This window comes from Talaromyces proteolyticus, assembly GCF_021365285.1.
Source record: "Talaromyces proteolyticus strain PMI_201 chromosome Unknown BGW36scaffold_6, whole genome shotgun sequence".
Lineage (NCBI taxonomy): Eukaryota > Fungi > Ascomycota > Eurotiomycetes > Eurotiales > Trichocomaceae > Talaromyces > Talaromyces proteolyticus.
Window position 1 is genome coordinate 1,776,724 of NW_025764282.1, and position 25,072 is coordinate 1,801,795.

At 46.9% G+C, this 25,072-nt stretch overlaps 12 protein-coding genes across 12 annotated transcripts; 5 read left to right on the forward strand and 7 right to left on the reverse strand.

The window, feature by feature from the left end:
• The first annotated feature begins 261 nt into the window (after nt 1–261).
• Nucleotides 262–2,916, forward strand: BGW36DRAFT_450367 (putative fungal-specific transcription factor). Its single transcript, XM_046221801.1, has 6 exons — nt 262–473; nt 531–1,613; nt 1,672–2,067; nt 2,120–2,180; nt 2,223–2,382; nt 2,442–2,916. Exons 1-6 carry the CDS (start codon nt 274–276, stop codon nt 2,825–2,827), a joined length of 2,286 nt encoding a protein of 761 aa, XP_046072402.1. The 5' UTR covers nt 262–273; the 3' UTR covers nt 2,828–2,916.
• Nucleotides 2,917–3,083: 167 nt separating this feature from the next.
• BGW36DRAFT_427656 (C-4 sterol methyl oxidase) lies at nt 3,084–3,845 on the reverse strand (the record flags this gene model as incomplete). Its single annotated transcript, XM_046220444.1, has 1 exon — nt 3,084–3,845. One exon carries the CDS (start codon nt 3,843–3,845, stop codon nt 3,084–3,086), a length of 762 nt encoding a protein of 253 aa, XP_046072403.1.
• Nucleotides 3,846–4,240: 395 nt separating this feature from the next.
• Nucleotides 4,241–6,254, forward strand: BGW36DRAFT_295411 (uncharacterized protein; the record flags this gene model as incomplete). The annotated part of the gene is made up of 7 exons (XM_046211181.1): nt 4,241–4,412; nt 4,467–4,868; nt 4,917–5,251; nt 5,330–5,670; nt 5,726–5,873; nt 5,930–6,034; nt 6,174–6,254. 7 exons carry the CDS (start codon nt 4,241–4,243, stop codon nt 6,252–6,254), a joined length of 1,584 nt encoding a protein of 527 aa, XP_046072404.1.
• Nucleotides 6,255–6,898: 644 nt separating this feature from the next.
• On the reverse strand, nt 6,899–8,173 carry BGW36DRAFT_379263 (uncharacterized protein). Its single transcript, XM_046216188.1, has 4 exons — nt 7,831–8,173; nt 7,374–7,679; nt 7,249–7,353; nt 6,899–7,195 (listed from the first exon to the last, which is right to left on the reverse strand). Exons 1-4 carry the CDS (start codon nt 7,882–7,884, stop codon nt 7,088–7,090), a joined length of 573 nt encoding a protein of 190 aa, XP_046072405.1. The 5' UTR covers nt 7,885–8,173; the 3' UTR covers nt 6,899–7,087.
• A 997-nt stretch (nt 8,174–9,170) lies between these two features.
• BGW36DRAFT_379264 (uncharacterized protein) lies at nt 9,171–10,120 on the forward strand. The gene is made up of 2 exons (XM_046216189.1): nt 9,171–9,639; nt 9,713–10,120. Exons 1-2 carry the CDS (start codon nt 9,588–9,590, stop codon nt 9,982–9,984), a joined length of 324 nt encoding a protein of 107 aa, XP_046072406.1. The 5' UTR covers nt 9,171–9,587; the 3' UTR covers nt 9,985–10,120.
• A 1,273-nt stretch (nt 10,121–11,393) lies between these two features.
• Nucleotides 11,394–12,549, forward strand: BGW36DRAFT_407664 (putative 2-amino-3-carboxymuconate-6-semialdehyde decarboxylase; the record flags this gene model as incomplete). The annotated part of the gene is made up of 2 exons (XM_046219054.1): nt 11,394–11,569; nt 11,615–12,549. Exons 1-2 carry the CDS (start codon nt 11,455–11,457, stop codon nt 12,547–12,549), a joined length of 1,050 nt encoding a protein of 349 aa, XP_046072407.1. The 5' UTR covers nt 11,394–11,454.
• Nucleotides 12,550–12,608: 59 nt separating this feature from the next.
• Nucleotides 12,609–13,987, reverse strand: BGW36DRAFT_450372 (short chain dehydrogenase/reductase family protein; the record flags this gene model as incomplete). The annotated part of the gene is made up of 5 exons (XM_046221802.1): nt 12,609–12,796; nt 12,863–13,090; nt 13,157–13,395; nt 13,447–13,548; nt 13,603–13,987. 5 exons carry the CDS (start codon nt 13,985–13,987, stop codon nt 12,686–12,688), a joined length of 1,065 nt encoding a protein of 354 aa, XP_046072408.1. The 3' UTR covers nt 12,609–12,685.
• Nucleotides 13,988–14,448: 461 nt separating this feature from the next.
• On the reverse strand, nt 14,449–15,465 carry BGW36DRAFT_359488 (uncharacterized protein; the record flags this gene model as incomplete). Its single annotated transcript, XM_046214077.1, has 2 exons — nt 14,449–15,397; nt 15,446–15,465. The coding sequence occupies 2 exons, from the start codon at nt 15,463–15,465 to the stop codon at nt 14,449–14,451; spliced, it is 969 nt and encodes a 322-aa protein (XP_046072409.1).
• Nucleotides 15,466–16,756: 1,291 nt separating this feature from the next.
• Nucleotides 16,757–19,255, reverse strand: BGW36DRAFT_341830 (putative exocyst complex component Sec6; the record flags this gene model as incomplete). Its single annotated transcript, XM_046213103.1, has 2 exons — nt 19,100–19,255; nt 16,757–19,033 (listed from the first exon to the last, which is right to left on the reverse strand). Exon 2 carries the CDS (start codon nt 19,031–19,033, stop codon nt 16,757–16,759), a length of 2,277 nt encoding a protein of 758 aa, XP_046072410.1. The 5' UTR covers nt 19,100–19,255.
• A 166-nt stretch (nt 19,256–19,421) lies between these two features.
• Nucleotides 19,422–20,166, forward strand: BGW36DRAFT_379268 (putative mitochondrial 54S ribosomal protein YmL33). The gene has a single exon (XM_046216190.1). The coding sequence runs from the start codon at nt 19,655–19,657 to the stop codon at nt 19,937–19,939; it is 285 nt and encodes a 94-aa protein (XP_046072411.1). The 5' UTR covers nt 19,422–19,654; the 3' UTR covers nt 19,940–20,166.
• Nucleotides 20,167–20,356: 190 nt separating this feature from the next.
• Nucleotides 20,357–22,254, reverse strand: BGW36DRAFT_295539 (putative sphinganine-1-phosphate aldolase BST1; the record flags this gene model as incomplete). The annotated part of the gene is made up of 4 exons (XM_046211191.1): nt 20,357–21,368; nt 21,414–21,547; nt 21,603–22,080; nt 22,154–22,254. 4 exons carry the CDS (start codon nt 22,252–22,254, stop codon nt 20,357–20,359), a joined length of 1,725 nt encoding a protein of 574 aa, XP_046072412.1.
• Nucleotides 22,255–22,616: 362 nt separating this feature from the next.
• On the reverse strand, nt 22,617–25,061 carry BGW36DRAFT_172811 (HMGL-like-domain-containing protein). Its single transcript, XM_046209664.1, has 9 exons — nt 24,901–25,061; nt 24,610–24,842; nt 24,474–24,554; nt 24,372–24,417; nt 24,171–24,219; nt 23,994–24,118; nt 23,849–23,928; nt 23,604–23,763; nt 22,617–23,557 (listed from the first exon to the last, which is right to left on the reverse strand). The coding sequence occupies exons 1-9, from the start codon at nt 24,959–24,961 to the stop codon at nt 22,980–22,982; spliced, it is 1,413 nt and encodes a 470-aa protein (XP_046072413.1). The 5' UTR covers nt 24,962–25,061; the 3' UTR covers nt 22,617–22,979.
• Between the last annotated feature and the right edge of the window lie 11 nt (nt 25,062–25,072).

The following is a 25,072-nucleotide window of genomic DNA, read 5'->3' on the forward strand; positions in this document are numbered from 1 at the left end:
AGAATTATTTACCATCTTCACTGACATGGGTCAATTGAAAAGCCGAACAAAGCATGCGAGACCAGCCGGAACCCTCCCGTTCCTCCGCCCAAATTCCTATGTACAAGGGGCAAAGAACCGGAACCATCCCGGACCGAGAACTATCCCTACCAAGCATCGCCAGTTGAAGCTCATCTCCGCAGAACACGGCAGATATTAATTTAATATGTCATAAGCCTATATAGGTAACCTTCGAGAGTCTTTCAGAGCCCGGATCTCGTCTGTCCTCACGCCATGCCCCTGAAAGCCACCGGGGACCCGAAGCGACGAACTACAGCACGCCGCAAGGTCGCATTGGCCTGCGACTCGTGCAGGGAGAAGAAGACCCGCTGCGACGGAATCAAGCCCATCTGTGGACCATGTGTGAGACGATCGTACCGGATCGATCAGTGTGTCTACAACGCGGAAAATGCCCGGTCCGCGAGCAGGGGCGAGTAAGTTTTATGAACATGCATGGATTGACGCGTTCGATGCATCTTAACGCAAAATAGATATTTCCATAGTCTCTGTCAGCGGATCAGAGAACTGGAAGATGCATGCTCAAGAGCTGGAGTCTCCATCCAGACCTCGTCAAACCCTCAACACGAGCTGCCTAGCGAACCCAATAGGCAAGATGGAGTGCCAGCGGAGGGAGCCCGATCTCCTCCAGCTGTTCTCCATCCACGTCTAGAAGCTGTTGAGCAGAATCCAACGCCTCTAAGCTTCGAGGTTGGTGTAGCACCGAGTCACAGACCGCCAACCACACATAGCCAACAAGACAAAAGCCAGGACGATGCAGAACCCTATGAATCACTGTTATTCGATGACGGCGAAGGACACATAACGGGCATGGGCCAGATCACAGCGCCAGGCGCTGAAAGCAGACGCCAATCTGCTCGGTCCCAATTCTACGGTAATTCATCTGCTGCTTCGCTCATGCGCTTTGCCTGGCAGTCCATGTCTTCGCGGCCAGTAGGTGGTTCGCGTCCCGAACCCGTGTTCAGTAAACTTCAGGATACAGTCACCGACTATCGATTTGATGATTTTTCTCTGCCGCCACGGGCATTGGCAGATAGCCTCTTAAACTGCTTTTTCAACCACATCTATACTCTTTATCCATTCTTCCACCGTCCAGCCTTTGAAGCGGCCTATCAGAATCTTTGGCGTGCGGAAGATGAGCCCAAAATCCCTCTCACAGACTTGAGAATCGGACTGGGATCAAGCGTGGAATTCGGGCCTAGATCAATTGTCTTTCATTCTGCACTGAATGTTATTTTTGCTCTAGGCTGTCAGTTTGCAGATATTGCGCCCGAAGAAGTCGAGCTTGTCTCGAATTCCTTCTTCCTCCGTGCGAAGCGCTTTATTGGACTCGATTTTCTCGACATAAATACGCTTGGTGTTGTTCAAACGCTACTGATCACGGCGGTGTTTCTTCAAAGCTCTCCGTATCCCAGCCGATGCTGGCATTCCGTTGGGGTGGCCTGCAGGGTTGCGTTAGGGCTAGGACTTCACGAATCAGATATTCTGACTACATTGACGCCTTTGGAATCTAATATTCGACAGCGAACTTGGCATGGCTGCGTGATTATGGATACGTTAGTCCTGGAAATATAGATTGATCCCATTTATCTTGTGCTGATCCATAGCTCACAGTACCCTAAGCATGACATATGGCAGGCCAAGTATGACGACGCATCTGGCCACTCTCCCCCCACCGAGCGACTCGGAAATATCCTGCCCTCAGAACGGAAATGAAAAGTCTTCACTGATGGCGTTTTATACCCAGGCTATTAAGCTTTACGGTATCCTGGACAGAGTCCTAGCAGATGTATATTATGCTTGGCGTGGCCAGTCACGCCGGGATCAATCGCATCCGTCAACTAAAAGCCTTGGGGGCCTGGACACTATCCTTGAAATCGAGAGGCAACTGAAATTGTTCGAGATCAATGTGCCTTCTTTCCTTAAGTGGACCTCGGAACAGTCTGTGGTTTATGCAGATGGAGAGCCAATCCTGGCGATTGCTCAACAGCGGAATGTTCTACGTGCCAGGTGTGTTCATCCCACTATTGTTTCATAAGCTCCTTCTTACTTGGTAATACAGATACATCCATCTCCATCTTCTCCTCTACCGTCCTATCTTCACTCAGCTCTACTCGGAAAGAGTAAGGGAGCGAGAGACTGTAAACGGACGAGACCTTCAACAGAACTCAACATTCCAAAACCTTGAAACTCAGAGTGCACTATATTCGTATATGTGTAGTAAATGCGCCACCGCATGCGTGATGGCAGCCATCGACCTTATCCACCTAATCCATGAGACTTATCAAACCAACGCCGCTGATGCGTGGTGGTATAATGGATTCTGTATGTCGTCCATTAGCACCAATGTTCTCTATGCTGAATACTGATTATCTCCTGCTTAGATGTGTCAACTGCCGCGGTAGTCCTACTCATGTCCTTCTCCGCCCCATCAATGCTTGATCCATTGACCATGGACAAAGCGCGAGAAGCCTGGAGAGAAGCGACGGCTGTTTTGGAATCCATGGCCACATTTAGCCGCTCCGCTAGTAACACCCTTCAATTTCTCCAGGCTGCTTATCGCCAAGCGGTGCAACAGACAGGCCGGGACGTCGATACTTCGCGACCCCCAAATGACATGTCTCAAGCTCATGATCAAATGGATTACCTGGATAGAGACTTGACGCAAACCCCGTTTTTCAATTGGGAGGACTTCGCGGCTAACATGGGGTCTGGTGTGGATGATTTGGGGTTCTTAACAAGGCTTGATTTTCCTGATAGTTTTGGCTGAGACTACTGGTTTTAATCGAGCTATCTCCCAAGTAATGCAGTTGTCTAGTACAAATCGTGAACCTCATTTTCATGCATATAAATGATATTCTTGACTACCACATCATCAATATTTATATCTATATATAAATAAATTGAGATTTCTCAGATCCCAACCCGTTGAATACCGTTCTCATGCCAGATTCTCCCAGTCGGCTTCAGCAGGGAGAAGGGACATCGTGTAAGCACTCTTACTCAACCACCCAGCCTTGTTCACTTCAATGATGCTTCGCCTTATGTCGATCCCACCCCACCACATCAGTGCCATGAATCCAGTCCATCAGCCCAATCGTCCCATAGTTAACACGAAATTTCTCATGATGCAAATCGTGCAGCTCAGCAGGCGGAAGTTTTAAAAAGTCATACCCGCTATGATCTGCCGCCGCTTCCCAAAGCTCGAAGACAGTAAACACCATGATGCAGAGGATATGGGCGCCTTTAAGGTATAAAGGCAACGTAATCGGCAAGACATTCGCTAGAAGATGCTCAACTGGATGGGCGTACTCGGCTGCGAATGCTACCGGTGCGGTATATTTGTGGTGCATCTTATGAATATAGGCATAAATGCTGGGATGGTGTAGAGCGCGGTGGACGTAGTAGAATAATACTTCTCGGGCCAGCAGACCGAAGGCGAAATCAATAACGAAGATCTTCAGAGGAGGCACGATCGGATGGAGATTCATACTCATATTGGTGAAATAAACCGCCGCAGCATGGAGCGCCACTATCCAGGCATGGTTAAATAAGCTGACTTTAACGCAGTGTAGGATTTGCTGGCGAGTTGGTTGTCGACGGGCACCCTGGATTTTATGGCGCTGCGAGAACTTCGGAAATAGGATATCTATCATCATATAGATCGTTGCTGGGATAATAAATCCGATGACCTGAGCCAAGATGACTCCCATTACTTCGATTGTGCCTGGATTGTGCGTTGTGACAACATCGGTCCAGGCGGCCTGCAGATACGAGTAAGAATCCATGGTCGTTTGTTCTTTGGAAAGGTACTATTGTTTTCCTGACTCTTTGGAGAGCTGGTGGCATCATAACTTAATAAATGGAGGACGGACTTCACCGGTAATCGCAAGACCTGGGTTTCAAAATAGCGGTTATGTCATCTCGTTTACCCAACAAGTCCTCAAACCCGGAACAGACCCGATGTATATGAATTCTCCATATTGTCTTATAATTTCTCCTTTCCAAAAGTACGAGGGGCCCCTTGCACATGTTATACCTCGCTTCGGACGGATCTAGCGCTCGGAAGGGTTCCGACATGATTTGATTCGGCTCCTTAGTTTATACTTAAGCCAAATGTGAATCCCAAATCAGAATGCTTGAAAGCAATGTATTTGTAATTCAGTATACACCACTGTTCGATATGTATTCCAAATCCGAAGTTCCCTCCTACAGCCAGATAGCCTGTGTTGGTGCCGGACTATCAGCCGTTGCCCTGGGTGCGACGCTGAAGAGATGGTATGATCTCGAAGACATTCGCTTCTTTGAACGACATCCCACGAGCGGTGGCACATGGTACATCAACACCTACCCTGGTCAGTGATGAGCCCCCCGCTATCACTCCAAGCACTTAACTTATGCTCCTGTAGGGTGCGGCTGCGATGTGCCGAGCGCTCTCTACAGCTTCTCATTTGCTCTAAACCCAAACTGGACGAAGCTCATGCCATCAAACCAGGAAATCCTCGAGTATGTCGATAATGTGTTGGATACCTACAATCTTCGTCCTAAGATGACCTTCGGCACAGAAGTTGTCCGTAGTGTTTGGCGCGAAGATGCAAACCGGTGGTTTCTTTACCTGCGTGATCTGACAACCGGGAGAGAATACACCCATGAATGTCAAATTCTCTTCGCAGCCACAGGACAACTCGTCGAACCGCGTCCATGTGAAATCCCTGGTACTTTGGATTTCCACGGGAATATCTTCCATTCAGCGCGGTGGGATCACAGCGTAGACTTGGAGGGGAAGAACGTTGTTGTTATTGGCAATGGATGTATGTCCTCCCTTCCCAAATGGAGGGAGATAACCTGACATTGTCTAGGTACGGCTGCGCAAATTGTGCCAGCGCTGGTAAACAATGAGAAGGTGAAGTCCGTCACGCAGATTGTCCGAACAAAGCACTGGATATTCCCAGCCCCGAACTTTTCCTACAGTTGGGTTTTGCAATGGATCTTTCGCTATATCCCACTAGCCATGAGATTGCATAGGTTTCACATTTTCATGATTGCTGAAAATGATTTTCGATTGTTTCCAATGACCAAGGGGGCAGCGAAACTTAGGGAGAAAAGACGAAGGCAAGTAGAAAAGTACATGCGAGAAGCAGGTCCAGAGAAATATCACGACATTCTTATTCCAGACTTCGATGTGGGATGCAAGGTATGTCTCTATTCTTGTCCCCCGTTTCCACTTTGCTTTGGACATCAAGTCAAGACCGAATGCTAATTTCACCCTCAGAGACGAATCTTCGACCCCGGTTACCTTGAGTCTCTCCATAGCGATAAAGTCCTTCTGACAGATGCGAAAACCGAAAGGATCACCGCAGAAGGCATCGAGACAGACAAAGGCTTCATCCCGGCGGACGTTATTGTCCTCGCCACAGGCTTCCAGACCAACAAATTTATCCCATACATGGATGTTGTCGGCCGCAACTGCGAGAGCATCTCACAGCACTGGGCTAAATATGATGGCCCAGCCGCCTACAATTGCTCTGTGCTGAGTGGATTTCCGAACTTCTTCATGCTCCTGGGTCCCAACGCTGCAACTGGACATACGTCCGCTATAATGGCTGCAGAGAAGTATGTCGCCGCTCCTTCTCTTCGGTCAGAATGAGAGTCTAACGATTAAATCTAGCTCCATCAACTACGCTCTTCGTGTTTTGAAGCCAGTCTTAGATGGAAATGCTGCTTCAGTAGAACTTAGGGCTAAGGCTGAGCATGACTACGTTTACTGGGTGCAGGACGCATTGAATAAACGCGTTTGGAACGCTGGCTGTGTATCAGTAAGTTGGCTTGGGAAATGTCATCTGCTACCTTTCATTAATAGTATTCGATACAGTGGTATCTTAATGACAAAAAGTGGAACTCCATGTCCTATCCCTGGACTCAAGGCCACTACTGGTGGAGGAGCTTTTTTCCCACATGGTCCGACTGGAACATCAAGGTTTGCTCCCCGACTCCGTACCATTAGGCGGGCATGGTATACTAACTGTATAAAGAAAGGGGTGAAGCCATCGACTCGTTCGTCATCGCAGATATTGCTCTTGGCTCTTTTGTGCTCTGGAATTTTGGGAATCGCACAGTCTAGTGATAGGGGGAGCATGTCTCTCCAGAATCTCAGAGACTACTTGGCCAAGGTGCTATCTAGCTTGCTGAGCAAGTAGATAAGCAGCAACCTGTTCCCTACATTGATTCGTTGGTCTTTTATCGGTTGCTTCGAAGCCCGGTGTATATTATGTAGTGGGTTACTTTCTGGTTAGCAAATCCATTCTTGAACACAGAATCTGTCGATCTCGATGGAATACGGTCATAGAAGTGGGGAGCACGACAGGAGATTCAGAACAAATTTACGGTCCACGGACTGTTTGGTCTGTGATCAATCTTGGAATAAATAAGAGACATCAATATTGTTCATAATCCAAATTATAACTAGTGATGGGGATTCGGCATCCCGTAGAGCAAATATTCCAGTATCGCTGGTCTCAGTTGTACAATCGGATTTCCATCGCACATCAATTTCATTCCACTGAATTGAATGATGATGTTTAAAGGTACTGAGCCATTCTTCCCACAAATGAACCTTTGGTTTCAAATAAAAATCTTACCAATTTGCTCAAAATCTGGTTTCTATATTGAAATCGTCATACGAGCTCCAAGATAATAGGTTTGGCAACAATAGTACTTATATACTTGGTGCTAGCATGAGGCGATAACAGCATAGTATATCAGCTGGCCATTAAAAGAGGGAAAATAACCATCAATTAGAGCTCGAAGGTTCTTGATTTGCATTATAAATAGCAGAAGTTCATTCTTTTCAGAGACCGCTTAAGCCTAAGAAGCTAAAATCGGGGTAGGTGGCTATGGTATCTATTGTCTATAGGGTACATCGTTAAATTTATAGAAGCTTTACACGATATTACATTATAGCGTAGTACTTTGTGCAGGCACTAAGACTTGCTCACCCTGTTGAAAAGTCATGCTTTATCAACCTTCGCCATCATACACGTCTGTAGAAAACGCGAGCAAGCTCGGTAGCAGTGCCTTTCACAACTACAATCCTTCGTGTCAAGAATTGCTCTTCGCCAATTATTTCCACTGCCCAGATCTAATCCCGTCGAGTGAGTATTGGATACAACAAGAGGTCCTCAGTATGCGTACCTGCTCAGCCGCCCATCCAGAGTTGACGCTACGGACAAAGTCGTGAATGAAGGCTTTTTCTACGGTCTCCTCTACAGCTTCAACTTCCAGGTTCATGACGGCCATCTCAGTCAAAAAGATTCAACATTCGACCCAGCAGCCTTGGTCTGAAGCTCAACAACCGGTCGGAATCGTCTATCCGAAATTTTCACCCCGGCGATATAGTGACTACGGATAATGACAGGTCCGAAGAGGGTGTCGTTGTGCTCGAATTCGGCCCACGTCAACGGACGATTCTCCGGAATGCCCTTCAAACCCCCAGTCAAGGCAGGCTCTAACCTCATCCATTCTGTTCGTGCCGATGTAGAGCCATCCGTGTCGGAGCCCTGAGTGATCTTCAGGGTCGTCGTTGCTGCCGCAATCGCCTTCCTTGTTATCCAGGCGATTCCTTGCTAAATATTTCCTTAGCTTATTCTTGTAGCATGGTATCGGACTTCTTGCCAATTTGAATACTCCATCGAGGTTGGATGATCGGTCCTTGTCCTGTTTCCGGGGCCATGGATTAGTGGGATATTGCCTAGATGGTATGTATGGTAGACTTACCATCACCCAACTGCCGCTTAGGTCGTGGATACTTATAACACTCGAAGTATCCATCTTATTGGAGGTGTGAGACGCAACAACGCGGTTGGTAATGCAGTGAAGGGATGTAATCTAGAGACGGCAACGAAGAAATGTCCTCTTATCATATCTGCTGTAACTGTCCACTTACAGTACAAGTGTTCATTAGCCATTCGGGAGCTTCCAGCTGTCAGTGCAGAAGATTCCTTGTCATCTCGGCTGTCTGTTGTGCGAGTAAACTGCTAGCCGGATCCCTTCCGGCCTCGAGCCGGAACAGTTGTGAAGCAGGTTGCGGACTCCTGGGAAATTTCGGAGAAGACAAAATACATATGCATTTTTGGGATGCAGCCGCAAGTTCTGTATGTGAATATGTCGGTCCTACACTTGGTGCATGGAGGTAGATTCAGCGCTGTCGCGACCCTCGGGATATCCATGAAATCCCCCGGTCCTGCTGGATTAGGCTTAATCATGCTCCCTGGGTCTATCCGAGTTACAATTATTCAAATAACAATAATATCTTTTCTATTTTTTATATATATTTTTTGAATTATATTATACAGCTTATTTAATAAAGAAAATATATATATATTTCTATATCTATTCTCTAGTTAAAAATTCTTTTATATAGTTTGGTTATCTAAATGAAAACCAGGCTAGACTCGCATCAATCTTAACTATAATTAGTGATTCTTTATTAGCGTGGTTCGGTTTCGGTTTAGAGAGTCAGAACCGTTCGGTCTTCGGTTCTGGTTTCAATATTGAGGACCAAGACCGAACCGACCAACTTTTGGGTTTGGTCCAGAAACTCAGGACCAGAACCGAACCAAATGACAGCCTAACTAATATATTATAATATTGAATAGATTTTTGTATTAATTATAATGTGTGTAGTAAAAAGTAAATAAAGCTGTAATGCGTTGCTTGTCAGTAAGAAAAATTTTTTAAAATCTGTTAGATCCTTCTGCGAAGGGCAGCCAACGGCTAAATTAGGCCAGGTGGTGAGCAATTTATTGTGTTAAGCCCTTCCCAGAATGGTCTGGGTTGAGATAATGGATACGTACATAATTTAGCTGCCGCCTAGAGCCAAAACAGCAATGATTGACCGTGGACGTTATTCAAATCCTAGAATCAGATGGCGTGCCAACTGTCCTGGGACCCGGCGTTAGCATGAATGAAATTCGTTGCGTTATTGGAGGAGCAGATAGATCTAAAAGAAACTACTGTAGGAACAAGGAACTGCACATTAAGTTTTTTCAGCTACTCCATACTTTTTGAAAATAAGCTGTTTACAAAAACCTATTGCAACCTCCAACTGAATCAATGCAAGCGCTAGCTTCAGCAAGACAAGCAATGAGGCAATTAAACGCTATCAGATACCTACTGTATCCAATCCAGGCCTGGGTCCCGAGCCAGTGAGGAACTGGAAGGCTATAGGGAGATGAAGTCCTGGACGCCTAGAAGTTCGCCCTATTAGATGTTTGCTTTTGACCTTCCTCATGCGGTAGGTAAGGACGTAGACTACCAGTACTTGAATGGGTCTGCTGATAAGAGCCATCCATGGTTTCGGACAACCGCCGGCTAGGTTACATATAGTATAGATTCAGAACCAAATCAGCCTAGGACATATTACATATATACCCATCACCTCCGGAAACCTTTCCTTTTGATCACCAATCCCAAGAATCAAAAGTCAAGAGAAGGATATTAGCCATTCCCTTGTGATTTCTGTGTCTTCCAAGATGAAAATCACACTAGCTTTTGCTCTCGCAGGCCTTGTGCCGATTTTTGCCAGTGCGTTTACGTTTCAATTTTTGTGCAGTGATATGCTTTTTTAGTTACTCCAGCTCATTTACCTTCATTTCAGATGCAGCATCAAACCCTATCCAGTGCGATGTGTGCGAACTCGCTCTCGACGCAACACTGAGTGTTATTGAAACCAATGGCATATCGGGCGAAATCATTCAGAAGGTCGACGCCGTGGTCCACGGGGAGGTGGAATCAATCTGCTCCAAAGTCACCTCTACAGACACAGATAAATGCGTGGAGGAGGCAGAACTGGTGATTGGGAAGGTTGTTGAGGAAGTGGAAGATAATCTGGATAGTGGCACTGTTTGCAGCTTGCTTGGTTATTGCTAGAGGATGAATTCCAATTGGGCTCAACGTCTCACTTAGCTCTGGCGAGAAGAAACGTATTAATTGACATTGCAAAACAGGGTATTGTAAATTATAACATGATCGCTGGATTAAATCAACTATTACGCTATAATAAAACCCATTATGTCTATATACTATTCAAATGATTATAGGCTCTGGTCTCATCGTCCGATGAATCTAACAAGTAGGATTTCAGTGAAGGCTAGAATAGGAGTATTTGACATCTACCTCATGAGTCATATGAAGGCGGACTTTTCTTAGGTATAAGACTTCCATACGCTTGACAGAATATTCTCTAAAAGATTGAAGCAACAAGTGATCAGAAAGGGCGAGTAGCAAACATTTAAAGCATCCTGTAGCAGCGCAGGTATTTACCTATCATTTCTCCCCTCATAGTTTATTTGCAAACCCTACGGAGGGCCAGCGTGGTCAAAAATGACAAATCGTGCTTTCAGAAAGATGTTCCCGAAAATGAGGAATCTGGCTCTGGATTGACTTGAATTCCTCCATGGCAAATGCTGTCATCTAGCACTTCATAAAAGGATGTAGTCACCAGGGACAACACTACGATAAGCACTGATACCAAATACAAAATCTGGCGAGGGTGATGTGCATAGGAACAACCAGGCAGCTTCGTCAATATCGAAGAAAGCCCCAACAACTTCTGTATAGTAGCCAGTAACTACATCTGGTGGGAGGTAGAGGAGAGTCGTTCCAGTATCTAAATTAGGATTAGAAACTGTTTCAGTCACACAAGCATAAGGACTAGCACGCGCCGGTGATGCCATTATAGGAAGTTCAACGTCTGGGGTCACTCCCACTCGGAAGCTAGTGAAATCAAACTGCCAGTATGCCGGATAGCTATAAGGGAATGTCACTGGAGTCTAGCCAATTAAGCCCTGGAACTCGGTCGGGTTAATATAGCCGAAGCTGTAATTTCCTGGCTCTCCATGTTTAGGGTTTGCAGTAAAGAGTGGCTCCTTCAATGTGGGAAGCACATTTTCAAAGAGTGCCTTGGATAACCTCACCTCACACCGGAGACACTGAGATATAGGACACCTTTGTTCCATTTTTCAAATTTATCCTCTCCTAGCTACTAATCCTTCTAACCAAGTATGACACCTCATGATCGGAATCAGTTGTTCTCTGTGGTGCGTGCTGCCACTGTGCCGCAGCATAGCGGAGGTTCTACAGTATGAGTAGATTCATATAGACACCTCTTTATATAAAATAAAGAGTGAAATGAAAGAGTACTAGTCTCGCGGAAACTTTTGGGATCACACCATGGCACGTGAAATCCGCCATCGGAATGATCCCGGCTGCCCATATTTAAGCTGATGGTGGCGGGTTGGCAACATCGTGAAAATAATCATCATCATGCTGGGCGTTATCTCCATCTCCGTAGCACTTTTTAGCCTTCTCTATTTCTGCAAGCTACGCATATTCAGCGCAATGAGCGACCACACTTTGGACTGGCTCGCCGAGAAGGCGATAGGATGGAGTCATACGCCTCCAATCAATAAGATTGATACGCACCACCACATCGTGCCGTCATTCTATGCCAAGGGTAAGAAAGCGAACAACTTCTGGATATCAACTAACATACAATCAGCAATCGAAGAACAAGGGGGCGATCCCAGTGGCTGGCCGACCCCCAAATGGAGCTCGTTGGCGTCTAAGCTCCTGATGAAGCGCGTTGGAGTCCATACTGCGGTCGTCTCGGTCACAGCCCCCGGGGCATGTATTCTCCCAGACCGCCATGCACGCGCTAAGCTTGCAAGGCAGTTGAATGAGTACTCTGCCAAACTTCGCGATGAAGACCCTCAGTCCTTCGCGTTCTTTGTCTCTCTGCCCAACATCCTCGATACAGAAGATGCCCTGGCCGAGATTGCCTACGGGTTGGACACACTCGGTGCTGATGGGGTCACGCTCTTCACTCGGTATGGCCACTCCAACACATATCTCGGCCATCCCGATGTCGAGCCCATCTGGGCGGAACTTAACAGACGACGGGCCGTCGTCTTCGTCCATCCCACGCACCCAGTCGATACTAATCCTATCAACCCGAAGCTCCCGCAGCCGGCCATCGACTATCCCCATGAGACAACCCGCACAGCAATGGACATGATCGTCAACGGAACACGCCGCAAGTACCGGGACTGCAAGGTAATCCTGTCGCATGCGGGCGGAGGACTCCCCTATATCATCTCGCGCGTCGCAACCCCCATGAAATTGGCGCCGAATTTTGTCGTCTCGCACCGCATGGGGACAACGCATGCTGAAGTACTTGAGGCATTCCGCAGCTTCCATTTTGACCTAGCTTTAAGCTCCTCCCCGCAGGTTTTAGACATGCTACGGGCGTTGGTGCCGTCGGATCATATTCTGTATGGGAGTGATTTCCCATATGCGCCGATAACAGCCTACCCGGCTTTCCTGGAGGAGTTGGAAGGGTATGAGATGGATCAGGAACTAAGGGATAAAATTAACTTTGGGAATGCGATGAAGTTATTTCCTCGATTAGCGTTATGTAATGACGACAGGGCGTAGGTACATGCTACTTGGAAATAAATACTAGAGTGTTAGTCTCACAATCCAAGACAAGTCAATCACGTATATAGCTTATATACACCTTGCAACTGCCATCACTTCGTACTCCTCTAGACCGCGTACACATATGAGTAAATTAAACAAGCCTTCCAGTCTTTGGGTCAATTTCCTGACGACCTTTGAAATCTACTTTCAGGGATTTAGTGCCGCTCCGAACCAAGTTCTGAACCCAATCTGGGGCCCCTCGCTGCACATGTCACATAGCCCGTCAATGATTATCTTAAATCAATCAAGGGGAAGAGAATGAACTCACCAAACCAGCAAAATAACCAAATATCCCCGGAAGGAATATTGTCCTGCTAAAGCCACTGTCAAGCGTATCCACAATAGCGTCCACTACTGTTTCGACATGTAAAAGGGGCATCAGGAATCGGGGCTGGTTCGTTTCTCCCTTGAACAGTGGCGTTTTCGTAAAGCTCAACACGGCAAGCGAGGTGCGAACCTTTGGGGCGTTTTGAAGCCTGAGCTCTTGGGCAAGACACTGAAGATCTGGCTTAGTAAGGTGCAAAGCTCGCTGAAAATCTCAGTCAAGAAGACAATACAGTACCTCGTGGAACGCGATCAACCCCGCCTTCGACGCCGCGTAATCACCAAGTCCCGGGGGAGGTATATAGGCGCTCATTGAGGCAACATTGAAAATGTGTCCATGGTTTTGCCGGATCATAGCCGGTAGGAATTCTTTAGTAAGGAAGAATGGTGCAAGCAGGTTGGTCTTCAGAGTGATGCTATTGTCGCTGTAAGTACCCTCGATCACAGTCCGGCCGCGTGACAGGCCAGCATTGTTAACTAGCAATTGTTAGCCAGATCGACATTGAGAACCAGGGGTTTCATACTGACCGAGGACAGTTGGATGACCAATTTCGGATCTGACCGTCTCACAGAGCGCCGCGATTTCCTTCTCATCGCTCAGATCACACTTGTAGTACCGGATATGATCACCTTTTTAACGTTTCCCAGTAAGCAGAATTTGTTTGCGAGGACGATTTGACATACCAGGCTTATACGTCAACGGTATGATATCGAAAACAACCACGCGTGCTCCCATTGCAGCGAGACGCTGAGCCACGCCGGCGCCAATGCCACCGCTACCACCAGTCACCACTACCAGCTCTCTCTTCCAGTTCCACGTAGTGTCTACCGTCCAATTATTCCGACTTTTGGCACTCAAATAATCGTTGAGCCAAAGGATAGTACTGGCAGCTGCGATGAATTGGACGAGCTTCTGATACGGCGAGGCGGTACCGGTGCCGAATTTTTTTCCTTGTACAATGCACAGGAGTATTAATGTGCAGAGAGGATGAAGTATTGTTCTCCGCAGGCCGGTGACGATGGGGTCGATGTAAAGACCTTCACGGGGGATCCATCTTCTGGCCGACATTCTTCAAAATACTAGGACCTAGGTAACAACAGCGCTACCCTTCTAGTAAAATGTGCTAGACAGGTGATATTCTAAGGAACTTGTATATTTACTGCGTTCATGCTATAGAATACTGCCGTAAAAGGAAAGATATCGGGCCGGAAGCATTCCGTGAGACCGGAAAGATCCCAGGGGACAATTGCTTGCCAGCAAAAGAGCGCGGTCGCAAGTTAATCGCTATTCTCCGGATTACAAGCTTCTCATATCCACTCCTCAATCTGGAAACAGCCTGAAACCGCAATCCGGGCAGTCCTGAACACGCAACGAGGGGAGAATAAACATTAGGGCTGATTAGTCATGGCTTCCGGGAGAGCACAAAGGGGGTTATAAACTCATATTGTATATATTTTGATCAAATATCAACCAAGATCCTTCCTTGTATTTCGGCTTCAAATCCAAGTCTCAAGATTGTTGCACTTATTTCAACTTGCCTTCCGGATAATGCGCCAGAAGTCCACCACAAAGTCGCCGCCTGCGGCTAATAACTGCCCGAAGTCCTCTCTATCACCAACCTGACCCAAAATTGATGCAACATACCGCGTTGCTAAGTTTCTCAGTGGGTCTATCTCTCCGGTTCCTGAACGCGTGTTCTGGTATGTAAATCTAATAAAATCGATAATGCTGACCATATTTGTCTCATAGATTGTGAAATCTTTCAAGGTTTGATGAAGTTTATAGAGAACTAAGTTGCGAAGGGACTCGATCCCGTACTTGTCGGCTATGACATAGAGCTCAGCATGGCCTAAAAAGACGGGCGTGAAGTCTTGTGTTGGTCCTCTGTTGCTTGTCGGGGTGAATTGATAAGCATTTCTGGCTAGGGTATAATCTAATGCCGAAAACACGCTGTGAAGGTTTCCATCGCAGATAGTTCGCTCTCTAAAAGGCAATTCAGACACAAAAAGCTCTGGCTCAGCATAAATATCCCCCATTAGAGGTGGAATTCCTTTCTTGGCAGCCACTTTTTTCTTTTTCCTGCGTTGGTGAGCAGTCCAGCCCTCCCATCTATCCCAATGCTCGTGATTCGGTCCAGGTTCGGGTTCATATGCAGGTTCAGGCTCAGGCTCAGGCTCAGGTTCAGGCTCAGGTTCAGACTCAGGTACAGGCTGAGGGCTTTTCGTAGAAGCATCGAAATCGGTTGCTTGTTGAAATGTAGGCGGTGTATAGTCATGCAGGTAAGCAAATTCACAAAGTCGGGTGAATGTGTCCTTGCTCACGTCCGGCCAGTTGACTCTTCTTAACTTCGCTTCCTTCATTTCAACATTCATAAGGGCATATAAAGCAGGGGATAGATCGGCTAATGGGCCAGCATGCACCATGACAGCTTCTTTTTCGTGACCAACTTGAAATGTGAATATCGGCGAACGGATGTGTCTGCCAAGCCTTAGTGTTTTATTCTTACACAATGAACAATATGCTTACTTGCCGAATAATTCTTCCATTTTTGTATAAATTACCAGAAAGGTAATCAGACTGCTCTTTGTAGAAATAAATTTGCCAAGTCCCACCATCAACGAAGAAAATAAGAATTCATGTTGTATGAACCACATTATTTATGACTTGGTGGGCTGAGATAATTGAGATAATTGACCTCTGCCAGGTGTGTTACACAAAAGAGAAACGTGCTTAAATATCATTGGGTGTGAAATAAACGCATATATACCCAATAGATACACTTGTTGCATCCTCGTATTGAGCTTATGAAAAGCAATTAGAAGCGGATGAACACTTAGGACTCAGGTTATCAAAAACGAGTACACACGAAGAAGCTATAGTCCTTCCTCAAGGCTAGTCTAAATTTAGTTAATAAAAACCACCAGTTAAAACAATGTAATGAGCACGTACAGACGATACGCTGTTAACTTATAAATTCTGGTCTATACCTCATTGGCATAGACTTAGCATAATTCTTCCACATAGGGCTAAGTTGGTCGAAGAAAGCGTTTTGGGGGTGAAGGAGGCTTCAAGTCTGGCTCTACATGATTCATTAGTATCTGAGCGAGAACCCCCCTCACCCTCTCTCAAATTTCCTGCGAATAAAATTCGTATTCCCATAAACACCAGTCTCTATTATAGGAGATCCGATAAGAGAATATGATAGATCTTATAACATATTTATATAAGTTCAAATCTTATACCTTTGCTTAATAGAAATCTTATATAGTTAATTGAATTATATGGAAATTCTTGAACTATAGTTCGTCTAATTTCATTATGTAGAGTATTGAATGAAATAGTAATTATAGAATCTAGAAGCGAGAACCTCTTTATTATATTATTCAAGTTCAGAACCATAATTAATGGTGGCGTTCATGGGGATACATGAAGATGATGATAGAAGATAATTAGTTTAACTCTTTTAGGGATACAAGGCGCTGACTTATAGCCGGCAATGTGCCTATGGTCAGGTAGGACAAACACCAGTAGAGCTAGGTCGCAGCGTATTTAGGAGTTGGGACCCGACATAGAGCAGAATCTGGTGATGTGAAATCAATGGGCATGACTCGCTGGCTCACGGCTCGTGTTAATAGAGCTAGAAGCTCACTGTTTAACATGATTAAACCTTAGGTGAACAAATCATTTGACGATTACTATCATCGCTTTTATGTAGGTAGTAGTATGGCCATGAAAACATACAAATGGTTATATTAAATCGATCAACTCCATACGCCCTGCGATGCCGCTGGTATCTAATTTACATGATCATCAAACTCATAACCCCAATTCACTACACTACTTGACCTTGCTCATAATGGTCTCCAAGCCGCGTTCAATATTCAACTCTGCAGCCTTGGCCTTGATAGAATTGATCATGGACCGCTCAAAGTCGTCGCGCGAGCGAAGGACAGCCTCCACCCACGACATCTGCAAATCCCAGTACTCGGTTCTGAACGACTCATACACGACCACCACGCCAGCGCCCTTGTCAGCCTCTAGCAACCGAACAAGCCAGTCGATCAGTCGCCATTTGTGTTTGATCGTCGTTTGAAAGGAGTCTGGGAAGCGTTGGAAGAAAGCGAAGACGGTCAAGATGTCGTCTTTAAATTTCTCCGTGAATGGGTCTTGTCGACGGAATTTGACACCGCGGTTGCGGATTGCAGATAGATAACGGATCAGGAGCTCGTCGGACAGTTCCTCGACCAAGATCTCAGTGAGGGAGGGGTGTAAAACAGAGGCATAATCTGATATGTAATCTTCAAAAGTTGATGTGATTCGCTTGATTGCAAACTCTCCATACCACTTCGGAGTGAAGAATTCGGGGAGAGTAGTGCGGAAATCCACCGTGAAGATGAGACTTGCAAATTGAGTCAGACAGTGTGTACTAAGATCGACGTACCCGTCACGGAGGGCGTCCAGTTCAGCCATAGCTCTTTCCTCCATGTAGTTGGGTGTTACAAGGGCCTCAATATCACGCTTGAAGCGAGTTAGGTATCCAAATTGACCTGTTTCCTCGTTGTCATCAATGCACGCGATTTGATCGTTCGCGACAGCGATCAGCCAGTCCTGCAATGGCTGTAGACCTTCGGCTTGTTCCGGGCTCGTGTTATTGTATTTGGCACATTCCTCATCGACAACTGTTTGCCATGCTGTCTGACGACCTTTAAGCGCTCGGAACATGGAATCAATAATGCCTTCAATTACATCCGCACGGTCAGACGCAGACGCAGCTCCGATTTGTTCGTTCAGCATACGCCACATGTCTCCCAAAGTCTTTGTGCGGAAGTGGCCCTCTGGATTGGCTTCTAATGCATCTGGCGAGCGCTCGACGAGTGCCTTTCTCTCAGTAGCGAATATGCGGTCCATCCATTCGTCCACTGCATCAACAATAACACTCTGCCACTGGCGGATGAGTTCGAGCTCGCGATCATCGAGAATGTTAGGTATCAAGTCAGCTGACTTCCAACCCAGCTTGGACATTTTCTTGTAATACTTAGGGGTCCAATGCAGGATTGCTAATAGGTTGTCTGGTGGCAATTCGGAATCGTCAATAAGGTTAATTAGGAAGTCGTGCATTAATTTATGATAAGATTTTGTATACGTGGCGTATATCTTCCATTTCTTGGGCATGAGTTGCTGCATGCCCTGCTGAACGGTGAAGAGATCGTTGAAAAACCATTTCAAGCTCTTTTCTAAGGTGTCGGGATCGCCAAGGAATTCTTCCTTGGTAGCATCAAATTGGGTCTGCGCATAGAGCTCGATAGCTTGTAAGAAGTTTTCTTTGTAGCCCCTGACCGTCTTTGGACCTATGTTCATCGACTTGAATCGGTTTGCCAGCTCTGCGTGGTCCTTTTGAGCCTCCTGCAAAGCCCGCACTTGCTCATCATTCTTCTCTTCCTTTGCAATAACGATCGCCAGTCTGACAACCATGCTGTTGTTATCGGATTGTACAAGTGGAATGAGATTCATGCAGGCGGTTCCCACATGGTCGTCAAACCAATCGATAACCGAATCAAGGCCCTGAAAATAATCCTCCAGCGTTGTTTCGTTGCTTTCATCGTTGGCTCTCCGAATCTGATCCAAAGCCTCATCCCGAAAATCCCTGAGCTGGGATATTAATATGTGGGCTTTGAGTAAATTAGGCTGGCTTTCAATGTGATCATCATCCTCTTGCAGGAGACTCTCAGCCCTTGCTAAATCGGCACCAAAGCTCTCCAGTCCTCTTTTCATCATAACCACGGCTTCAAAATTCCGTTGAATCCTTGCGAGTTCATCAATGTGTGAGAAGTCCTCGACGGTTGCCTGTGACTCGGCGCATAGTTTATCGATGCCTTGGAGCTCATCTCGCGTTTTTGATACTTGGCGCTGGCCCTCAGTGAGAATCGCCAAGCTTTGTTGGACAGTTTCGAGCTGATCTCGAAGGCCCTCTCGGAGTTGTGCGTCGATTGCTGCCTTCTTGCGCTGGTATTCTAGCTTCAGTCCGGCAATCTTGTCCAAGTCTTCAGGGTGGCGTAACAGCTCGGCGAGGCGCGGAATCGCAGCCGCTTTTTCCGGTCCTTCAGTGGTGGTCATCTGGGAATAATATAGTAAGTATCATTCAATGGGAATCGCCGTGTTGTTTTGGACAAGCGCAATTACCGTTCAGATCCTAGAAACTAGCCGACGGCGATTTGGGATGTGGAAATAGATCCCAGTGCACACACGTATGCATCCAACTTTATAGGTATATATTCAAGAACAAGCTCCTAGCCTGTCTTCACTGCCTGACCTCAGGCGTGCACATAGTTCACAGGCCGGGTGAAGCACAATCAATCATGACGAGACGTGCTCCATGCTCCACGTTGGCGATGGAGCACTTCGTCCACCCAATCAGATGCCCTGTCAAGATGCCCCCGATTGGCCACGTGATCTCCCGGCTTTGCATCCGCGGATTTCATTGGAGACAAGCATCTGCGAATTTCTCCATGATGGTCTCAAAATAATAACACCTGCCCAGCCGATACAACCAAACTCTACACCCGTATAACGATATTTTGCAAATCCTAGCGAAACCGACCCTCTTCCCGTCGACACCGATTAGAGCAACATTCGCTCGAAGCCAGCAAGGCCGCGCTCTCATTTCTCCTCGGCCGTAATTCGTCTCGAGCTATATCTCATTCTCTGCCAGACAATCACAACCACACGCTATACATAATGAGCTACTTCCGAATTACTCTTATGCGGTCGGCCATTGGCCTGCCCGAGCGAACGAATATGGTTCTGCATGCCCTCGGCCTTAAGAAGCGAATGGCAACAGTTTTCTACCCCGTGTCCCGCGATGTAGCCGGTCAAATCATGAAAGTCAAGGAATTAGTGTCCGTGCAAGAGGTTGACCGGCCTCTAACAAAGACAGAAGTTCATATGCAGCGGAAACCAGATCTCGGGTATTACGTCGAAAGAACATCGGAGCAAGAATGGGAAGGGAGGCGGTATGAATGATAGTGGGAAACTTGGTGGTTTTGCATATTCTAATATTTCGGTTCTATCCCGGCGCAATCTCTTCTTGAGCGGCAAAGAGCTTGTGTGTTATTTCGCTATGACACTTGTCAGTCGACGAATGTTTTATTAATTGGATTCTCCGCCGTTTGATGACTGAGCACTGGTGCAAACATTCATCATTCTGGGGCGATTGTACTACTACATTCATTGCATATTTAAAAGCACTGATCATCGTCAAGTGTCAAGCCTTTCCTTGTATTGTATGAATAGCATAATAATGACAACGAATTCAACATATTCTCCCCGCCAGACTAGACCTTGTATCCCAAACCTTTGCAGTCTGAACCTTTACGCCACGCATGATTATTGTAATACCAACAAGGTTCTGTACAAATGCAGCTATAGTTTCAGGCTGCCTCATGATTTATATAATGCATCGAGAAAGCCTTCGGCCAGACGGCTAACGATGCTCTTATCCGGTAAGCTGCCTGCCACACCGTACAACGCAGCAGTATCGCCTCGTTTCCTGGCGTAAGATTTGCCCTGTTTCTTTCTTTCCTCAGCTTTCTCCAACTCTTGCTTCACAATCTCAGTCAACTCGGTCTGCAGCTTGTCGACAGAAATAGCTGTAGGCCTCGTAAATGCAACGTGGATGGCAGGAGGGTCTTGTAGCGCATTGAGGTGCCATCCCTTCTCTGCCATGCCATCAGCAATATCATATGTATCGATGCCCTCGTTTTTGCTTGCAAATGCAACCACACTGACATCAGGATAGCCTATGACTTCAAGATTGGATGACAATATTGGGTCTTCACGAATGGCATTTTCAAATTTCTTGGCAGCACCCACAATTTGGTGACAACTGGCGATATAGCCTGACTCTCCAATCGTCATTAAGCTTGCCCAGCAACCAGCTATCAAGGCACCTGGGCGAGATCCTGCAATAGATGGAGATGCATAAACGCCTCCAACCCAGTCTGGGAAAATAAAGTATTGATGGTTTCGATATGTACGGTTCCGATACAGAAGGACTGAGTTTCCTTTGGGCGCAAACCCGTACTTATGGGTATCCACGCTGATACTAGTTACGCCTGGTTGGCGAAAATCGAAACCACCCTCGTCTTCGTAAGGCGATGGGAAACCTGCTTTTTTGAGGAATGCAATAATAAAGGAGCCAAGGCAGCAGTCAACATGGAGCGGAAGCTTGTAAGAAACAGCAAGGCGTGAAAGAGCTGGGATATCGTCGACGATGCCATGAGGGAAATTTGGTGCAGATCCAACGATGAGCACAGTGTTGCGGTTGATTAACCTGCGAACAGAGGGAATGTGAACTTTATAGTCGGGAGCAGGACAAGGCACGCGATGAACCTTGATGCCGAAATAGCCCCCGGCTTTGAAGAAAGCCGCATGAACAGTCTCCGGGACAACCCTGCGCAAGTTAGGACTATCCTTGACAGTCGAGGTGGAAACTTACATTTCGGGCTCGGTAATTCCTCGCTCGCTATAGCCCTTTTGGCGAGCAGCCAAGCACGCCATTAAAATAGATTCAGTACCACCGCTAGTAGTCACACCAGCTCCATCTGTTGGTGAATGGAAGAGGGCAAGAACCTGAGGGATAACTAGTTAGTACTGGTTCGGATTGAAGAGTCTTGAGGATACGAACCATCGCCACGATTTCAGCCTCCATTTTTCGCACTCCAGGAAAAACATCTGGATGAAGAGGATTGGATACACTGAATGTACCGATAGCCTCTGTTTGAAGCTTCAACAAGTCCTCGCCTCCGTGATAGACAGCACCGCTAACGCGCCCATCTTCCCATTTTGCGTGATCCATGCCCGCCAAACTTTGCAGTTCCGTGCGGATCTTTTCTTCTGTCCATCCTTCCTTTGGAAGGGCAAGATACCTAGTGACCCCAGGGCCCTTCTGAAGCATCTTATCCTCAAGCTTCGTGAGGGCGGTTGTGATCTGTTTGTCTACCTGGCTGCGAACGCCAGGAGCTCGAAGGAAGAGAGAAAAGCACCATAGGCGGACGACTGCAAAGACATTTTTGAGGCTGCCAACAACGCCATACCCTCGCAGGGAATCGAATGTCTTGCGGGTGTATCGAAGAATGAAGAGAAGGAAAACTATATTTCTGATTCTGCATTCCCGAGTCATCAGTCTCTGCACGGAAAAGACGGCATTGCACGAAGCCAAAAAATCTCTCGACTTACAAGTCAAAGTTGAGAACAGCAAAGGCGGCATTGTGCAAGTTTCGTGGGAGAGCTGCTGCTAATTTGCCCTGCACCGATGCTGGCACCAATGATGACGCCATGGCTCGAAGTTCGAGAAGAGCTGCGCGGAACTAACACGGGGTTAGAAGTCCGCGAGCACGGCGAAGATTGGGGGAATATGAGGGAAGAATAAGGAGGGGTAACAGAAAGGTATAAGAGTGCTTCGTGGAAAGGTGTTGGAATTAATCACTGTTACTACTGCCCGTCGTGGAGGAGGCAAAAGAATCAAGAACCAAGAGCCAAATGTTTTTGGGGCTCGGGTGGCGGCTGCTCTCCGGGAAGGCACCTCACCTCGGCATGTACTTGCCCGCCTTTAGCGTTGCGAGGAAGTTGCGAGTGCGGGAACTCAACCACAATGTCAACTTATCAAGTCTGGTCAACTACACGAGACACTCGATTGGAGCGGCCATGTAACTCATGTTATCGTTCTACTCACGTGCGCAGATCAGTCCCTGAATAGCCAGAACGCTGTTCTTGTGGTGGTGTGGCGACCCATGCATTGAGGGAACATTCAATGGTTACAGATCTTGATTCGATTGCAAACGTGACTGTATATGTGTATGTACAAGCAGTATGGTCACCCATCCCCGAACACCAAGTAGCACTTTTTGGTTGTGGAAACAGAAAACAAAAGGACTGAGCAGAAATCACGGCCGCAACCAGTGATACAAGACCGTGAAACACCAAAACATGGAAACGTAGACACAAGGAAACGGTTTCGTGGACATTCGATTACATGTATTTTCCAGATCCTGAGGATATGGCTCTACGCAGAGACTGTGCCGTTGGCCTGTGCTTCTTCAGCAAGTTCCTTCTCCTTCTGTGCGAGTTGGGCCTTCTCGTCCTCGGTCAGGTCAAGTAGAGGCTTATCGGTTCCGAGCTTGATGTTGTTGTGGAAGGCACGGATGATGCTGTCGGCATCGTCGATGGCGATTGGCCGAATGTCAGCAAGGGCCTTGATCTTGGCAGTACATTGCTTGTACTGCTCATCGGTCATTTCAATCTTCAGTTGTTGGGCACGGGATTTGATGGCGTTCCAGCCAGTCAATCGCGAAGCAAAGTGCACGTAGCGGGTCATGCCGAAGTCAGCGGGGTTGATGATTTCATAGGTGCTGGGGTTGTTGAGAATAGCCTTGGCATGGATACCAGCCTTGTGGGTGAAAGCACAGAAGCCGGTGATGTAATTGTTGAAGGGAATGTTGACTTCAACTGCGCCTGCGACAAGATCCTCGAGGTCCTTCAACTTCTCCAGCTTGTACTTGGACTTGACATAGTCTGGGGCTTGGACCATCATTCTGGCCATCAAACCGCCGAGAGGCGTGATACCGTTGCGTTCGCCAATGCCTGTAAAAGTTAGTAGATAATCGAAATTAGGGCTAGATATCCGTACCAAGAACAGAAGTATCAATGTGAGTGGCACCGGCTTCCAATGCACAGTAAGCGTTTGCAATCGCGCAACCAGTATCGTTGTGGAAGTGGGTTTCAATATCGCAGTGGACGACACCACGAAGCACTCGCACAAGCTCATAGACTTGACGAGGGGAGGCACACTGGATAACATTAGTATTAGCAAAATAGCTTCAAATAAAACATGATGAAGCTTATTCCATCTTTATGGATCATTAGATCACTTACTCCGACAGTATCAGCAATACCAACTCGGTGAACACCAACTTGGTCAACAGCAGAGTAGATGGACAAAAGATCGACGAGGTCTAAAGAAGTTGTCATTAGTCAAATCCTTACGTGTACTCATTATGGAAGCTAAGTTCTAACATACCAGAGCGGAACGAATCTTCACTTGAGAATCGAACCTCAATTCCCTTGGACTTGACAAAGTTGATAACTTCAATGGCAGTGTTGGTGATATAGGTCATGTCTTTTCCGTGAGAGTGTTCGCGGAGACTGTACAAAGGTTAGACAGGAAGTTTCCAGGGCCCATATAGCGATTACTCACTAAGAACTTGTACCAATGACAACGTCGACACCGTCAACTCCAGTCTCAACTATTTTCTCAAGTTAGTATTGATATAAAGACATCTACTCGAATGCAGCAAAAGTGGCAATCTCGCATGCTGCCTCCTTACGACTCAAGTTGCAAAGATGGATAAAGAACAGAATGACTTTGGAGATGGAGGCGGAAGTCTGGGTAGCATACCGGCTATTCTGGCATCATCCATGTGGCATCGGATGTGTGTAAGAATCTATCAAACGGCCATTAGTTGGACGGCGTGGATAGATATAGAGCAGATCTCTTTACCTTGGCCTTAAGACCGAGCTTGCAAATCGCCTCACAGTCCAGTCTCGACTGCTCCGAGGCACAAGGGCTGGTCAATTCAATCTAAAGCATATCAATTAGACAGGAGCCACTTTGTCTCAGCCGAACGATGACTCACATAGTCAACACCAAAGTCGTCCAAGGCCTTGGCAATCTCGATTTTCTTCTCAGTATCAAAGAAGGCATTGGCAAACTGCTCGCCCTCTCGCAGGGTGCTCTCAATGATCTTGAAGCGAGAAACATTGCTCAAGAAATCGGTGACTCCGACGTTGTGGCCGTAGGGATTGCGGGTGGAAGGGTGAGGGTTTTGGCGGGTTTCAATGGCGGTATAACCGTCGTGGGGGTGGAAGTCTGGAGAACCAGGGTCAGTACGATTCGAAGATTTGCATTACCAGCGCGGCATATATACTGTTTCCATTGGGATGGCCATTGGCCTGCCCGTTCGGCGTGTTGTCTGCACCAGGGCACATTTCGAAGGCGGGGTGCAGAAATTGAACAATGAGGTCACCGGCAGTGTAAGATTCTAGATAGTATAGTATAGTCCTGTGGCGAGGGAAGGAAGGTGAGACAATGGGGGATGC

Coding starts and splice junctions, on each gene's coding strand:
- BGW36DRAFT_172811 (XM_046209664.1), bottom strand. CDS start 24,961: ATGTGCCCTGGTGCAGACAACACGCCGAACGGGCAGGCCAATGGCCAT. Junction 24,418..24,473: donor AGCTCGGTCTTAAGGCCAAG/GTAAAGAGATCT, acceptor GCCGTTTGATAG/ATTCTTACACACATCCGATG. Junction 24,119..24,170: donor GTCATTGGTACAAGTTCTTA/GTGAGTAATCGC, acceptor ACCTTTGTACAG/TCTCCGCGAACACTCTCACG.
- BGW36DRAFT_450367 (XM_046221801.1), top strand. CDS start 274: ATGCCCCTGAAAGCCACCGGGGACCCGAAGCGACGAACTACAGCACGC. Junction 474..530: donor CGGTCCGCGAGCAGGGGCGA/GTAAGTTTTATG, acceptor AACGCAAAATAG/ATATTTCCATAGTCTCTGTC. Junction 2,181..2,222: donor CTCAGCTCTACTCGGAAAGA/GTAAGGGAGCGA, acceptor GACCTTCAACAG/AACTCAACATTCCAAAACCT.
- BGW36DRAFT_379268 (XM_046216190.1), top strand. CDS start 19,655: ATGAGCTACTTCCGAATTACTCTTATGCGGTCGGCCATTGGCCTGCCC.
- BGW36DRAFT_379263 (XM_046216188.1), bottom strand. CDS start 7,884: ATGGATACTTCGAGTGTTATAAGTATCCACGACCTAAGCGGCAGTTGG. Junction 7,680..7,830: donor TAAGCGGCAGTTGGGTGATG/GTAAGTCTACCA, acceptor GGAAATATTTAG/CAAGGAATCGCCTGGATAAC. Junction 7,196..7,248: donor CTGGATGGGCGGCTGAGCAG/GTACGCATACTG, acceptor CGACGGGATTAG/ATCTGGGCAGTGGAAATAAT.
- BGW36DRAFT_379264 (XM_046216189.1), top strand. CDS start 9,588: ATGAAAATCACACTAGCTTTTGCTCTCGCAGGCCTTGTGCCGATTTTT. Junction 9,640..9,712: donor CCTTGTGCCGATTTTTGCCA/GTGCGTTTACGT, acceptor CCTTCATTTCAG/ATGCAGCATCAAACCCTATC.